The sequence below is a fragment of the Populus nigra genome, chromosome 7 (assembly GCF_951802175.1).
Source record: "Populus nigra chromosome 7, ddPopNigr1.1, whole genome shotgun sequence".
In the NCBI taxonomy this organism is placed as follows: Eukaryota; Viridiplantae; Streptophyta; class Magnoliopsida; order Malpighiales; family Salicaceae; genus Populus; species Populus nigra.
In genome coordinates, this window is record NC_084858.1 from 15,200,599 (window position 1) to 15,216,971 (window position 16,373).

Here is a 16,373-nt window from a genome sequence, read left to right on the forward strand (position 1 = left end):
TAATCTTGCATGAGACCAAATTTCTCTTAGTACTCGGTTAAAATTTGAGTTATAGTTCGGAGACTAACATGAGGTTTGACCATATCTTTATCCTGATCAATTAAAAAAAAAGAAAAGAAAAGGAAAAAACAACATCATCGTCTCCTCTCTCCCTCGCAGCACACCACACAGCCTCACACTCCAACACCTCCCCTTTACAGCACAAAAAGAGGCACTCTCATTTCCGCACAAAAATGGCTTCAATATCCACCCCCCTTTCATATTCCCCTTCAATTTTCACTGCAATACCACCTGTCCGTCTCAAACCACCTGATTCCTTGCTCCTCAAAACCCAAACACTCCATAAACTTTCCTTCAAATCTCCAAGCCCTAAGACCCCCATTGGATTTTCTGTCAAAGCAACCGCTGATGTTACAAAAACCATGGGAATTAGGCCTGGAAGTGTTGTGGAGACTGATAAGTTACCTTCTGATGTCAGAAACCGTGCCATGGAAGCTGTTGATGCGTGTGGTGGTAGGGTTACTATTGGTGATGTTGCCAGTCGAGCTGGGCTTAAGTTGAATGAAGCTCAAAAGGCCCTTCAAGCTCTCGCTTCTGATACTGATGGGTTTTTAGAGGTATCAAAAAAAACATTCTCTTTTATTTCTTTTTTCTCAAGCAATGAGAAAGGCAGTTGCTTTAAGAGTTAGTTAGGGTTTTGACTGCTCGTGTTTTTGATGGCATTGCGATTCTTTTGCAAGCGAGCTTTTACAATTCTCGCTCAAGAAACTTTGCGATATTCCGGTCCAAAATGTTGCAAAAAATGTAACCTTAGTCGCAACTTTTTCAAGCAAGTTGAAGTTGCAACTGTTGTGATCACCCACTTGTGAAAGAGAAGCGATGGCATTGGATTAGACAAACGACATTGTAGAAAATTTCCAAGTAACATATGGATTGAAGTTAAACAACTCTTAGTGATATGATTTTTTGTGGAGTCAAAAGTTAATAAGAAAAATTGAAGCAAGAATTTGTTGAATGCTTGATTATTTCTAGAACGAGCTATTGATTCTCGGGACCGGGTTGAGGTTAGTATGTAGAAGATGTACATTTTCATGTGTACATATGAAGCATGTGCTTATATGCAAATGTTATTGGATAGGCTTAATAGTTGTAGAACTACAGGGGTGGTTGATTGTCTGGTGGGTTTATGTAGTTTTAGTGTAGAATGACGTAATTGATGTACTGGGTAAGCAGCTGTTGCCTTTCTTTGTTGATGATTAGATTCTGTGGCAGATTGTACTAGACACTTTGGAAACTATACAGAAAACGAACAGTATTAGAGTGAAGCTCAAGATTGTGAAATTAAGTTGAAAGCAGGAGTCTCAGTTTGAAAGTATTGATTTTTCTTATTGCAATTTTTTTTTGGTGAATCTAGAATTTGGGAGAAGCTTGTTAATTGGTTGTTACTTTTATGTGTATCAATTTGAAGTTCTTGATTTCATGAGTGCAATTGTTTTCAAGATGGTCTCAACAGGTTTCGGATGAAGGTGATGTGCTTTATGTTTTTCCAAAGGATTATCGCTCAAAGCTTGCTGCAAAGTCATTAAGGCTAAAATTTGAACCTTTATTTGAGAAGGGAAAGGTATGGAACCCTTTTGTGTTCAGAATTGATATTTAGGAATAGAAAGATTACTAATCATATAACGTGTACTTAGGCCTGTGCTACTTTGTATCCATAACAGGCTGCAGCTGAGTATGTCATCAGGGTTTCTTTTGGGACAGCTCTAATTGCTTCAATAGTGATTGTTTATACCACAATAATTGCTATTCTTTCAAGTAGTCGGTATTTTTTTTGACTCTTACACTTGAAATTGCAATTTTTGTTCCATAGCAAGTATCTATTAGTAGCTTTCTTTGATGGCAAAGGCAGTGACACTGGCATTCTTGGTTACAGTGATGAAAATGATCGTGGAAGACGAAGAAGCAGATCCTTTGATACAGGATTTACGTTTTACTTAAGTCCTACCGATCTATTTTGGTATGTTCTCTGAATTGACATAAATCTGACTTGTTATGTCATGGCATTTATAGTGGCATTTATAGAATGGGAGTCAGTCACGAATCAGCTTACACAGTTTAAATTTTGGTATCACAGTTTACAAGCATCTATTTGGAGATTGTAATTTTGGTCGATCCAAAATTAGATAATATGTGTTTGGCTAGCTAAAAGTTGGATTATTTTTTTATTTTCTAAATTCTACACTATCATTCAAATGTCAACTATATATAACTCGTGCTCTTATGCATGTAAAGAACACACTTCAGCTGAATCCTTTGCCCTCCTATTTCTTGTTAGGTACTGGGATCCATATTACTATAGGAGAAGACAACTAAGAACAGATGGTGGTGACAAAATGAACTTCATCGAATCTGTAAGTGAAAAACTTGCTTCATGTCTAATTTCTTCTCTGGTTACTCTCACCTCCTGGAAAGACAACAAATTTCATGAATTGCTGTCGTTTAGGTATTCTCATTCGTATTTGGTGATGGTGATCCAAATCAAGGAATTGAAGAAGAGAGGTGGAAGTTGGTAATACTTCAGTACTGAGTTCAGTGGTCCGTTGCTTTTCAACATATTGTTTTTCATCTCATTGGTGAAACTTTTTCACTTCAATTTCTGTTAGCTTTCTCATTTTATCATTTCTACCTTTTTTTTTATTGCCTGGCTGCCTTCCATGCCTGTTGTCTGTGATTCACATTCTTTTCATATGCTTGGTACATATTTTGATCCGTTAATTTGGCCATCTATCCTGTTCTTTTTTTTTTCTCCAAAAAATTCATTTAGTTGTGTGAATCAATTAAATCAAATGTCTTGAATCTTGATGACATCTTGGCACACATTTTTTTTTCATGTATAAGATCCATATGATTGACCTGGCAAGTTTCATCTTGGCACACAATCATTTTTGGCCAAGGTTTACATTTGAGGGTTCACACTAATACTTGACTACAAGTTTGATATGGACAAGGATTAGAAGTTTTTGTTTTATGTGTCATCTTCTAAAAAGGACAGTTTTGGAGAGAAGTTAGTTTCTTTGCAATTTCTCTGGTTGATGGTAGCAATTGTTTTTTTCTTTTTCTTTTTTGGATTTTTTTTTGATGTTGGATCCTTTCCTTATTGTCTTTGAACTAGTAACAGTCCTAGTGGTTTATTCTCAAGGAAGACAATAAACTAGAGCGGGAATTTATGGATATTGTTTTGTTCTGGAACATATTTACAGATTGGACAATATATTTCCTCTAATGGTGGTGTTGTTGCTGCTGAAGAACTAGCACCGTTTCTTGATTTGAAAACTACTGAGGATATGGTATGCATATACATGTATACATAAATTTTATTTTATCTACCTCGCATGATAATGTAGTTCGTCATCTTTATTTGTTGACCTTGTTATTTCTGCCCTTGAATTCACAATGATTACTTTCTTTCAAATTCATACCCAGATTGGCCATTATCAGTTTGAAATTTCACGTTACCTATTCAAAAGTTAGGGAAACAACCAGAAATAGCCTTGTATACTGGTTACATTTGTAATTCCCCAACTCCAAGCTGTTTCCCTCAACATGCATGCGTAGTCTTGGTTTCATTATCTTATATTTGTTTCATGGAAAGTAACATCTTTTTTTTTTCCTGCTTATATATCCTGCTCCTTGTACCCAATAGTTCTTTCAACCATTTGGAATGCTTTTCATTCGTACTTTTTAAAATCTTTACAGTTGAAAACACTCAAGGTGCTTGTTTTTATGTGGATGTAGAGTTTATATCCTTGTTGTTTTATAAATTATTCACTAAAGTCTAATCTAAAGAAATTGTTTTGACCATATCATTTCCTTGTCATTTTTCTGTTTTCAAAAAGGGAAAATTTTAAACAAATATAAAATATGAAAACCAAATATCTTTTTAACAGTGTAAAAACAAAATTTTGGAATGTGCTCTACAGAAATTAAGGGATTAACAAACAGTTTAAATTGTACACAGCTTGAAAGTGAATGCCTGATTATAAATCAAAACCAATCAGTTAGCCAAGGAAATTGGATTCTGGGTTTCAAATGACTCATGTTACTTGTTTAGAAATTTTCTAGATTATGTCTGTTGTTTCATAATCAGATGCACAGAACTTATTTGGAATAGACTGGGTAAAAAATAAATATTGAGAATAATTTATATAATCCAAAAGTGAAAATTACAGTCATGAAATTACATAAAAATGGTAAAATCTCCAAAACTGCTGAATCAAATTCAAATCCCTACACTTCATCAACCTAGGGGGATTTCCATTAGTCTTCAATTTTGTTGTTGAATCACTGTGAAAAAGAGATTAAAAGTAAGAAATTGGGGGGGGGGGGGGGGGGGGGTGTGCCGTTAGGGCAGGGTTTGGGGCTTTTAGCCCCCCTTCTCCAACCCATTCAAAAAAATCATCTGGATTTCATTCAGAACTTCTTGTCAGTATTTTTATAGAGTTCTGATTGATCACATTTAATTGACCTTTTGAAGACTGTACCAGTTTAGTTTCTACATTCTCCTTGCATCCGTGTTATTTGCTGTTTTCAGTTTGGCTATATGACCTTTTTTTCTTCTTGTGTTCAGAGTGATGAATCATACATCTTACCAGTTCTTCTACGGTTTGATGGAAAGCCAGAAATTGATGAAGAGGTATCAAAACTAATGTGATGATTAATGAAATAGGAGAGTTCATTGCTGAATTTTTTTCATATTTGTATATCAATGAATAAGACAACAATGAAAGTTCTTGCTTTACTTGTATGCATTATAATTGGCATCCATGTTCGAAGAATGTCTTGTTATAAAGGGTGGGATTTTTGTACCTGGTTGTGCTAGTGTGAGAAGATTCCACTTACACTTTTATCCAAACTGCTCATCATGTAGGGAAATATTCTGTATCAATTCCCTTCACTTCAGCGTACAGCTTCTTCTAAAAGGAGTGGGAGGAAGGAATATGTGGGTAAACGATGGGCAGATTGGGTTGGAGGGGTTGGGAAGTTTTTCAGAGAGAAAACATGGCAATTCAGGTTCCTCCTTTGCTAGTTCTTGCCACATAAATGTCGTCTGTGTTATTAAGTTCCTTGATCTGGGAAGTTTCCTTTTGCAGTAAGACAAGTTCATCAGAGAGAGCAATGGCCATTGGGTTGGGCGGGCTTAATCTATTTGGAGTGATCATTCTTGGAACAATGTTACAGTATGGTTTCTTGAGAATTGATGTTTCTTGGTGTATTTATGTTTCATCTCTCTAAAGTCTCCACTTATCTCTTGATTTGAAGGGACATGGCCATTGCACAAAATGGAGGATTCATTAAATTTGTTTCTAGCATATTTCCTCTACTTCAGGTATTTTTTAATGTTTCTTTGCAAATAAATAAATTGCAGTCAATTACAGATTAGTTATGTATTGTTAGAGAGTAAAATAAAATTATTCTTAGGACCTTACCTAACAGCTTAAGCTTTTGGGTTAAGATGATTATTTAACATGGCATCAGGGCCTTGATGACTAAACGGTCATGAGTTCAAATCTCATCATCCTGTTCTCTCTTCTAACTAGCTTGGGCAAGTTTCAAGCCCTCAAAGTTTTCATTTAAGGCAGTGTGTTAGAAAGTAGAATAAAACTATTCGCTTCTTTTACATGTATTTTATCAAAAACTATAATAGAGATGCTGACTAGCATCATTGTGAAGCTGCTACATGAACTTGATAAACCTAAGACCTAGTTAGGGTCACAAAGCATGCCTGGTAGATGAAAAAAATGCATGTTCAGTTTATCTTACGTATTTATGGATTGTTTTCTCATGGATTGATTTTTTAAGCCATAATTTCTGTGTTATTCAGTCCTCTTATTATTTTGCACACCTCTAAACAAAATGATTTTGTTGGCTATAAATTGAAGAGTATTGGTAAAGAAAGATGCAGTATTGTAAATTCTCTCAATCCCATTATAAGAACTCATCAATGGTTCTGGGCTTCAGTATTTTTTTTGGTCTGCTCGCCAACTTATTTTCCAAAGGCTTGCAAAAACTAAGCTTTATCATCCTGATGATTTCTAGATCTATCTTTTTGAGTGTCAACTGTATTCCGATATAAGCTGGAAACATTAGGCTCTTGGTACTTTCAATACTTAATGATAATGATTCTAGTTTTTTAAGTTCTTTGTTTACTCTATCCAATATAAGTTAGAAAGATTAGGTACTTGGTGCTTCAATATTATTGATTACGTCTAGCAGCTTTTGTCTAAATAGTTACCAATAATAAAACTTGCAGATATATGCTGGTTCTTTCTTTGCAATTCCATTGATCCGCTGGTTCCTCGTTCTCCAAAGGAATGCTGAAATAGAAACTAGAAACAGAGCAAGGGAGCAATGTGCTCAAATGCTTGAGTTACCTGATATTTCACTGAGGCGGAAGGTAGCCACTTGAAATGCTTTTTGTACGTTGCACTTTTGCATTTATAGTTGATTGTGAATGCTATTTCAAACTTAAAACTCGTGCTTTGTCATTGGGTGATTTAACAATTTTCTGTTGTGAATACTAGATAGACCAAATGACTAGAGACCCTAGTTTCTAATCCTTTGTCATGACTTGGCTTTAGTCTTCATGGCATCAATCCTCAACTTGCCCGACTGTAAGAACCCTTTGGGCTTGCAAGGTGTCGGCTGGTTGCTGAAGCATCCAATCTAGTGGCATGTTTTTATTTTACATCCTCCCTCCTTTTCTAGTGCCTTCAATGTTATGGTATCTTTTGGTCAACATTATTATTAAAACAATGTCATTTTTGGTTAGCAAATACATAGCAGAACTCTTTTTGGTAACAAATGGTAGTTCTGCAGTTTAGTTCTTCTTGCATGGTATATAGCGGTTCATCAAATTCAAATTAATCAAGTATTGGTTACTTTTCTCAACATGTATTTGTTTATGAAATATTATATTTAGATTTATGCAAGCGAAAGGAAAATGGCCCGAAAGTCTCTAGCATCATATCTTCAAAATACATGAGTTGGAAAAATTGCTTGTGATCATTTGACCTTGATATTTAGGTTTCTCATCCTTTGGCAATTATTGCCACTTTCTATGATATCTTGTGATTTCACTACATTCTTGCAAGAGCTTGTTTATTCAACTTGCTCCCAATAATCGAGTGTTGGATCTCTCTGATGACGTTGTTACAAAATTCTTGAGGACAGATTCGCTGCTATTTCTACAACATACTTGTTTAGTGTGCATGAAATCCATTAGGAAATAATTCTTTTCATCTTGTTGCCTGCCAGATTCTAAGTGCTCGGGATATGGCCCAAAAAACAGTCATAGGGCAGGATCGCATTGTCTATACCACTGACAAGGACATAATTGAGCAAGATGTTGAGGCCCGAGAATGGGATCAGAGATTCCGAGAGATTGAGAAGTCAGATTGAGAATGGGCTATTGTTTGGTAAATTTTCACATGATTCTACATTTGGTCTCACCTCAAGGAATTTAATAACATTTTTATTTTCAAGTTTGTTAAATCTAATCAGGTCAACATACAAAGTATAAATAGCATGTTTCACTAACAATTTGGATGGGATTTAACTGAAGAGGCTACATAACAAAGCGAGTGGTGGTGTCTGGAAATCAAGCTTCTAAAATCAAAGGGAGGGAGGGCACATCTAGTCATGCATTTTTAAGTCTGATTTTGTAATTTAGTCCTTTTGGATAATTTAAGTGCATGAATTTGAGCATCTTCAGGAATCTCCTTAATATGAAAAATACTCAACTATCCTAACATAACAAATTGGTTACTCGGCATGCGTTTTATTACCAGGGCACTGAGTCTATATGTTGCTAACGATGTTAAGTAATAGATCTTGGAGAAAATGCCAGCTGATAGTGCTTTGTATGCTTTTTTCCAAGTACTGAAAGTATTCATGTTTCCAGGGCTCGAGCTTGTATTAATAATCTCAGAGTGCATCAAAGTGTCTCTGCTTTGCATAGCCTCCCAAGTGGAAGTTATTTTTTGGGATTGACAGTTGAAGTCAATTGGAAGCCCTATGCTGTCGTGGTGACGTTTGCATTTGTATGAGCAAGGATCAACAGTCTCCTGGCATGGCAGCAGGATGGCAATGACTTCGTACAATAGTTGCAGTTTTCTTCAGTGACATTTTTACCAAGATAAAATTCTTGGATAACGAAGCTCAAGCTTACTTCCTTGTACATATATTATTGTTTTGAATTAAAGATGATATTATGAGAAAGGGGAAAATAAGTAAAATACAAATTGAAACGCAATGAATCCTCTATGGAGATATGGAATACAGAATGTTTTGAAAATTTGTGTCGCAGGTATCAGAAAGCAATCAAATCCAACCATAATTGCTGTGAAAGGGAGCAGTTTCTAGGATTTGTTAATCTCAATACATTAAAATAACATCTCCATAAGACATTTTGATCCTCAACCGTACTGCTATCCATGAAGTGAGAGTTGGTTTTCAACTTGCTTATGATCAGTGCAGCTCCCTCCAATAGCCAAGGAGTCTGCGCGTGCACAGCCTTACCCTTTTTGTTGGATTGAGGACATGCGTGCTCGCACGTTGTGTAGATTTTTATATATATAAAAAAATAGATATTTAACATTTTATTTTTAGAAAGAAATTGTCTTCGATTAAAAAATCAATTAGAAATTATATGACAAGATACTAATTATGCTAAAAAGATATTATTATAACCTCTAAAACATCTTACCTTAAACAAACAAACCTTATTGCTAGTTTTATTTTAAATTACTATAGGTTATTGTATTATATTATTAATATTTTATTTATAATATTTCTAACTACTGTTAATAAAGACCAGTGTTGATATTTTTTAACTTTGATGTCTATAAATACCAAAAACTTTGACATTAATAAATACTGAAATTGATACTTATCATGAATCCATTTAACTAAAACATTCTTGGATTAAGTTTTAAAATAGACACTAGATGCAAAATTAGCAAGAATAAACATTGAGCCCGGCTATTTTAAAATAATTTTTAAAAAAATATACATACAATGAGCCATTTTATTTAGACTAAGCTTTTAACAAGCTTCATAAACTTGTTATCAAGCTCACAAAATGCATGCAATAAAAACACATTTTTTTAATGCTAAGAACACAAGCAATTTCTTTTAACACTAAAACATGCAAAAAACAGAGATTTTTTTGTTTATTTTTCCATGTTAAACATGGGAATTAAAAACTAAATTTTGTAAAGAGATAATTTTTTTTTAAGCTTGGTCATGATCCAAGTATTTTTTAAAAAAATTAATGGTTGAAATTTTTTTATGGTATTTTCCTTTTTTTATTTATTTTAACAAATGCTAAAAATAAAACCATGCAACACACACCCATCTCTTTTACTAATTAACTCACACACCCAAAAATTACACAAGTTTACACATGACAAAATCATCCCAGAATTTGCAGAACACCTTTTGGACAGGGTCCAAGTAGTCAGAGAAGCTGCTGGAATGCAATGAATACGGGGGAGCAGTAACGCTGTGTAGGTCTCACATGCCACCGTCACCGGTGAAATGGAAAAATGTGTGGATCTGAAATGCCTTCTTGTTCTTTCTTCCTGTGCTGGAGGTGAAAGCTACCGCCACCTACGAAACAAGAAAATCAACACAAAACAATTGTTTTTATTTCTCTCCAGATTTGCCTCTCTTTTCTTCCTCACGAGTTCGTTTCTTTTTCTTGGTTTCGTCTCTCTCTACTGATTTTGCTACTGTTCATCACGTGGTAGTTAGGAGGTCGGTTGAAATCAGTGGTTGGTCACGAGAGGAAGAATGGCGGTGCTGGGTTAAGGTTGAGTTTGTTTGTGGGCTGTTGTGATGCTGATACTGTTATGGAGGCTGTCACGGGGAAGAGGGAAGAAGATGGTCTTGGCTGTCAATGGTAGTCCCGGTGGGATTGAGGAGAAAAGGAGATGGACAAATGGAGGAGTGGCTGGACTGATGGTCACAATTACTGTACTAGTGCAGATTACAGTTGGAAGGTGGTTTATGGTGGTGAAAACCGTGGCTGGGAGAGGAAGATAAATGACCTTTGGTGTGGTAAAGAGGCCGAACCGTGGCTGTTGAGAGGCTAATGGAAGTAGCAATTGGTGGTGTTGGTTTCAGTAGCTGCTATGGCTATTGGTAGAGGAGTTCAGGGAGGGCTATCTTATGGTGGCTGTCATGGGTGGAAGATGGAGCTGCTGTGGGCTAATGGAGGAGTTTGACAGTGAAAGGAGGAGGCTTGATAGCATGAGTGACTTTTGTTTCAGAGGGAAAAAATTGAGGGAAAGAAAGAGCAGCTGTTCTAGGTGGCAGCTAAAAAAATTAAAACCCTAAAAATTCATAATTATCATCATAATTATTGTGAAGAAACACAATAATTAAAAACACAGACCATGCCTAAAATGAGGTCAAGTTTTAATTGTACATGCCGACTCTAGAATACTAACACACCGTTTGGCATTGCGTTTGTAACTGCGTTTCATCAAAATTTAATTATTTTTTTTTGCTAAAATTAAGTACGGTTTGTACTTTTTGAATCGTTTTGATGTGTTGATGTCAAAAATAATTTTTAAAAAATAAAAAAACATCATTGGCATGTATTTCGGCACGAAAAGCTATTTGAAAAGCACCCGCAACCACACTGTCAAACACACTATAAGATTGGTCAAGCAAGTACAAAAAAAAAAAAAGTTTAGTAAGAAAAAAAAGAAGGTGGTATTTTCATCTATATTTTATTTCAATTGCCTTGGCGACATGGCTGAGTGGTAAGGCGGGGGACTACAAATCCTTTTTTCCTAGTTCAAATCCGGGCATCACCTAATCAACAAAAGACGCAATATAGGCTTTTCCCAGTGTTTTATTGTTAAGTATAGTTATGGTTTTTTCGACCTATCTATTTATTCATCAAATAAATAGCAATTCCATTTATCAAGGAATTTATCAATATATATGGTCTTGGACCATCAACAATGATTTTTCTTTAAGAGTTCGGGCCCTTGATTGACCCACTTACTTCTATTTTGTTAATATTAATTACTACGGTTGGAATTTTGGTTCTTGTTTATAGTGACAATTATGTCTCATGATCAAGGCTATTTGAGATTTTTTGTTTATATGAGTTTTTTAAATACTTCAATGATTGAATTAGTTACAGTACTCAATAAAGCCTTCCCTTCCTGATGATATAATTGTTGGGTTTTTCGAATATCATACACGCAACAGAAACAATAAAACAAAATTATTCATGAATCCCTAGAATTCTATTAAACAAATCTAGCGTTGTTTGGAAATTTATTACCTGAAGATCTGTTCTTCTTCGACTTTAAATAATTCTTTAAAGGTTGGGTTGTCGCAAACAACAAGTTATCCAATTGTCCGGGCTCCAACAGAAATCTACACGAACCATCAATGAAAAATCTCATAAATCTCTATTTAGAAGTAAAGGATTGTCATGCCTAGAATGCTAGCTCTAATTTTGTATTTATGTAGTCTCTCTGTCTAACAGATAACCACCTGACAATACCAGACACGACTTACTATTTATAGAAAAATCTGAAAAACCCTATAAATTAATAAAATATCAATTTGTCCAAATTAAAAAAACCAGTGGAAACCAATTGTCATGACATGACCAGCAAATTCACCTTTTCAACAATCATTACCAGTTGCACATTTCGGTCAGCAAGACATAAAATTGTATTTGCGACCATGCAATATTTGATGGTCAGGACATTCAACTGTTCGCAGACTATTAGCAGCAAATGACTGTCTTCAAGCAATTCTGGACACCAATATACCTGCATCAAGAGCATAATTCCAAGTAAATTAATTTAACAAGAATCCTGTCATATTCACAGATTGTCTATCCTCCCAATTGTTTGTGTAGAACAGTTGTACTAAATGTCTATAATAATGTGCTACAATAGAAAGAGAATGTTCCAACATAGTAATCGTTATGTAGTTTGAGTTTCCACTATTTCAGGTAGAAGCCATCCCCTGTTCAAGGAAACTCAAGCAACTCGTGCTAGAGAAGGCAGAAGTTAAGATTAAGAGAAAAGATTTCAGGCGTTACCTTTCTCAAGTTGATATGGTAAATAATTAAAAGTTAAGATTGACTATTACAAACACCAAGAAGAGGGAAAAAAAGGCACAGAAATTCACAGTGCAAAGTTGACTTACCCAAAAATATGAGGGTAAGAATGGCTGTCAATATAATTTTCATTGAATGTCGATTAAACTCAAAACTAAAGAGAAATCTTTGATATCTTGCACCAAGGTAGCTACCCAGGAGCATTACTTCTGATTGCAACCTAAAGCATATTCCCTGGAAGCTTCTGTATCCAGATCCTAACATTAGTCCTAGACGCTGGACCTGCAAAAGAAAAGCAAACTGATAATCATCTATAGCTTGTACATGACTGATAGGGAAGAGACATTGTCACTAGCATACCAAGTTCTCCAATCATGCTTAAATATGTTCTTGTAAATATAGGATATCAGACTTTGTTGTGTGGTATATCCTCTGGACATGCATGTAATTTCTAACTCTTAAAGACTAAGAAACAATAAAAAGTTGCATGCTCTGTGAATAAGAAAAAAAAAAAGAAAAATCCTTGATTGGGAGTTGGGACAGCTTTTCATATAGGTGTCATGCTTCAATTCCAGAGAAATGGACTCTTACCTGAAAAAAAAAGTTATAAATCTGGAAACAAATTTTAGAGCAGCATTAACATGGATCATCCAAGTACCTGTGCAGAATGAGAAGATTCAGTGTAAGTAGGCGAATGCCTATTTTTCTCTCCATCTTTCAACCTCTTTGTATAGTTCCTTGCAATTCTGTTCCTATGGGTAGACCATAGATTGATCAAGAAACCAAAGAAGAACATAATGCTGTATGTCGCTCTTGACTTGATCTCATGGAAGAAGCTCCTAGATTTGGCTTCATTGGCTTCTAGGTCCCAGTGATCACCACCACCATGCCTTTCATGAGAGTTCTCTGGCAGAGAGTTCATCATATCTGAGCCTATTCTGGTGGTGTAATGCGAACCAATATTTCTTTTATCTTCATTTGCAGAGTCAAGATAATGCTCAGCATGCCCAACTCCATTAATTCTTACCCTCTAAAATTCTCTGCTGTCATGTTCAACAATTTCATTATCCGTTAAACTAGAACCCAAGTTTGGACAAGTTTGGATCAAGGAATCTTCTCAAAGAGCTACTTTCTTCCATTTCATAATGATTTAAATGTTCTTTGGGATTTCCTCCTGTAAGAAATGATGCTAATAAATCTCTTTCATGGTCATTTCTCATGGAATCACCCATTGAAGGGCCCTTTACACCTTTCTCCACTTCATTTATATGTTCCCTAATGGCCATAATAAACTGCCTATGTCCGGAAATGACATCTTCTCTGGTTTGAGATTTGTTTCCTATGATCGATGAGTTAGCAGCTCTTTCAAAATCTTCCAACTGTCAGGGCAAAAACCAGAATCAGACAAAGAAAACCAGAAAATGAAAAGCAAGAAGCTTCTACATCAGCAAATACCTGCCATTTCGCAGTTCCAAGTACGGTTGCAAGATCACGCTTATGATATTCTATCGACGAAAGGAATCTTGGGTCAGGATGTTCGCTTTGAACGAGACTTCAAAAGAACAAAATAACTCGAACCGAACTAGAGCCTAACACTAGCAGTACCTCAATTAGATTTATACTCAATGAAATGCCACCAAAAAGTTCATTCTAATTTTTCTAGACAATAGTAACATTACCACAATGAGTTTTGAAATAGGAATAAAAGTAAATAGCCAAATCTAACCTTGGAGAACATAATGTACTAGGAATTAAAGTAAACAAGAAAATTCACGCTAAAAAACACAAACCAGCCAATAAAAGATAAATTTTACAAAGAACCCAGAAACCAAATCTTCAAAAGCAGCTTAATAATTAATAAAAATGAAATCTTTTCGTTCGCCAACCAATCAAGCGCATACAAAATCAAACAAAAGTTCTCAGCTTTAAATAGAAACAGAAAAAAAGTGGCAAATTATTGTGAAATCTAACCTGTCAGAAGAGTCTTGAACTACTTCAGCAGCTGAGAATAAAGGGTCAGATTCCCATTCATGAAAACTTGATGCCATTTTATCGAGCCTAAAAAACCCCAACACAAAAGTTTACATAAAAAAGCTTAAAGGTTGCACCTTTAAACAATGATAAGCTTGAATAAACGGCTTTAATGGAAGCTAACGAGTGAAGAAAGTGGAAGACACGATACAGATGGAAAGTAGAAATGGCTTTTTGCAAACTTATCCTCCTCCCTCTCTCTTTGAAGTTAATAGATATGGTTTTTTCAGAGGATGAAGATGATGCAAAAAGGTAGAGGAGAAAGAAGGAAAGGGAAAACATGGATTGAGGTTTTTTGGTAAAAAATTATAAGCTTTAAGTACCTTGTATTTATCAAGAAGCACTATTTAACATAAAAAACTATCACAAAATCTCAATGATGTTTAATTTGATATCATAGATTTTATGTCTGTGTTGTAAGCAAAAATAATTTTTTTAAAAATATTTTTAATTATAAATTTAAAAAATAAATTAAAAATAATATGTATTTAATTAAAAATGTCATAAAAGAGTTTTTTACATGCAAAATAAATAAAAAAATCAATTTATATAAATAAAAAAATATTATTTTAATTTTTATAAAATCAAAATTTAAAACACAATTACACAACTTATTTAACTAAAGTAGTCACGATATCGAACAAAGTATTAGTGAAACTATATGTGAAAATGTGGCTATGTGCTATTGAATTCGAAGCCTCTCAGTTACAGCACTAGTATGATATCAATATTGATTATGTGAGGCTAATTAAACTAGACAATGATTAGAAGAGGGCAACTACGTGCTCGCCGAATCCCAACACTATTCATTAACATCGAACTGTTGCTGTGCTTGAATGTGTAAACAACAATGTATGTGGCTCTTCATCTTGTAATTTCATTAACTAGAGCTCTTCTATCTACAAAAAGCATATGCAGAGGACATCCTCAGACAAAGAGACCTCATCGCAATACATACATACATATATATATATATATATATAGATATATAAAATCCATACAAACAATAGAAGAGGAGCCTTGGCAAAGTAATTCTATACAATTCAAACTCGTAACATGGATTGCGTGATGACAGGAAGGCAGCTAGTGATCTTTTAATTCACCGGTATTTTTATAGTTATTAAACTGCCATGATTTTACTTAAACATTGTTTCTATTATTTTAGAAAAAATCTGTGTTGATCCTGATAAATCTGTGAACCGAGTTTTGAAACAACCCCCGAGCAAGAGTATGGTGGTGTTTTCAACCTATAATTTAGGAAGCAAGAAACATTGGAGAAAAAAGCTTGATCAAGGTTTCAAATATCAAGAACTTCAACGGTAATTCTTGGTAAGACGTTGATAATTAAAATCTAATTACAACTACGCAGAGCAATAACAGAAACGGTACTGTTATCCATGTGTTCAGGCAAAGGTCTCGCTTTGATCTCTTCTCCATCTACTAAAACGCTTTCGAATTCTGCAACCAAATCTTGTAAACTGCGGAGAAGATCAACCATGTCACAATTGATATCATGCTTGCTCTTGTGCCCTTCTCTATACAGTTTGAATTCATGGAGAAAAACTCTTAAGCTTTTCTTATAGAGTCTGACGAACAAAAGAGCATCTTCCATGTGTTCCGGCAAAGGTCGACTCGCTTTCTCTTCATCATCTTTTAACATGATTTCGAACTCTTCAACCAGATCTTGATAGCCATGAAGAAAATTGACCATGTCACAGTTGAGGTCATGTTTGCTCTTGTGCCCTTCTTCGTACAATTTGAATCCAGGGAGAAAATCTTGTAAGCGTTTCTTGAAAATACTGACAAACAATGGAGCTGCTAATTCCATGTTCCCTAGAATCCAAGAATCAAGACCTAATTGTGCTCTCCTGATATATATAATCTTGCTTCAATATACCTTTTGTTATCTAATATATATATTGTTCCTTTGGTTCATATATACAGGAGAGGGATCGAGATGTTGTGCAAATAGGATCCTGATAGGAGAGGGAATTTTACCACTCACAAAGTATCCTGGCTAAGCACAAATTCTATTCAATAATGCAAACACTATCTTAAAATCGGGCTGAGTTTAAAGTTCAATCCGAAAATACATTAAGCTAATTTCAAGTTAATTTTCTGAATTACTCGTGACCTCTCCTTAATTAGTCCTTTACAAGATAGAGATTAATTGAAGCAATAAAATAAA

The 16,373-nt window shown here is 34.9% G+C and overlaps 2 protein-coding genes across 9 annotated transcripts; one reads left to right on the forward strand and one right to left on the reverse strand.

The window, feature by feature from the left end:
• Positions 1–108: 108 nt before the first annotated feature.
• Positions 109–8,311, forward strand: LOC133699850 (uncharacterized protein At5g03900, chloroplastic). Its single transcript, XM_062123343.1, has 14 exons — positions 109–617; positions 1,514–1,621; positions 1,722–1,822; positions 1,934–2,017; positions 2,336–2,411; positions 2,504–2,569; positions 3,261–3,347; positions 4,628–4,693; positions 4,928–5,070; positions 5,151–5,237; positions 5,320–5,386; positions 6,311–6,454; positions 7,315–7,475; positions 7,961–8,311. Exons 1-13 carry the CDS (start codon positions 234–236, stop codon positions 7,456–7,458), a joined length of 1,557 nt encoding a protein of 518 aa, XP_061979327.1. The 5' UTR covers positions 109–233; the 3' UTR covers positions 7,459–7,475; positions 7,961–8,311.
• A 1,080-nt stretch (positions 8,312–9,391) lies between these two features.
• LOC133698500 (uncharacterized) lies at positions 9,392–14,491 on the reverse strand. 8 transcript variants are annotated; one of them, XR_009843150.1, is made up of 7 exons: positions 14,126–14,491; positions 13,610–13,743; positions 12,813–13,533; positions 12,244–12,436; positions 11,727–11,861; positions 11,363–11,457; positions 9,392–9,669 (listed from the first exon to the last, which is right to left on the reverse strand). XR_009843150.1 is itself a non-coding variant. In XM_062121446.1 (5 exons), exons 3-5 carry the CDS (start codon positions 13,077–13,079, stop codon positions 11,836–11,838), a joined length of 504 nt encoding a protein of 167 aa, XP_061977430.1. In that variant the 5' UTR covers positions 13,080–13,533; positions 13,610–13,659; positions 14,126–14,491; the 3' UTR covers positions 11,472–11,835. The 8 variants fall into 8 exon arrangements, 4 of the variants coding, with proteins under 4 accessions (XP_061977430.1, XP_061977427.1, XP_061977429.1 ...); XR_009843148.1 differs by having other exon boundaries at positions 11,709–11,861; XR_009843149.1 differs by having other exon boundaries at positions 9,392–11,457.
• Between the last annotated feature and the right edge of the window lie 1,882 nt (positions 14,492–16,373).

Excerpts from the sequence above, each read along its gene's own strand:
- LOC133699850 (XM_062123343.1), top strand. The coding sequence starts at position 234 with ATGGCTTCAATATCCACCCCCCTTTCATATTCCCCTTCAATTTTCACT. Across the intron at positions 5,238-5,319 it reads ATTCTTGGAACAATGTTACA|GGACATGGCCATTGCACAAA; the intron begins GTATGGTTTCTT and ends CTTGATTTGAAG. Across the intron at positions 6,455-7,314 it reads ATATTTCACTGAGGCGGAAG|ATTCTAAGTGCTCGGGATAT; the intron begins GTAGCCACTTGA and ends GTTGCCTGCCAG.
- LOC133698500 (XM_062121446.1), bottom strand. The coding sequence starts at position 13,079 with ATGATGAACTCTCTGCCAGAGAACTCTCATGAAAGGCATGGTGGTGGT. Across the intron at positions 12,455-12,812 it reads AATCTTCTCATTCTGCACAG|TTTGCTTTTCTTTTGCAGGT; the intron begins GTACTTGGATGA and ends GATGATTATCAG. Across the intron at positions 11,862-12,243 it reads TCTTACCCTCATATTTTTGG|GTATATTGGTGTCCAGAATT; the intron begins GTAAGTCAACTT and ends CTCTTGATGCAG.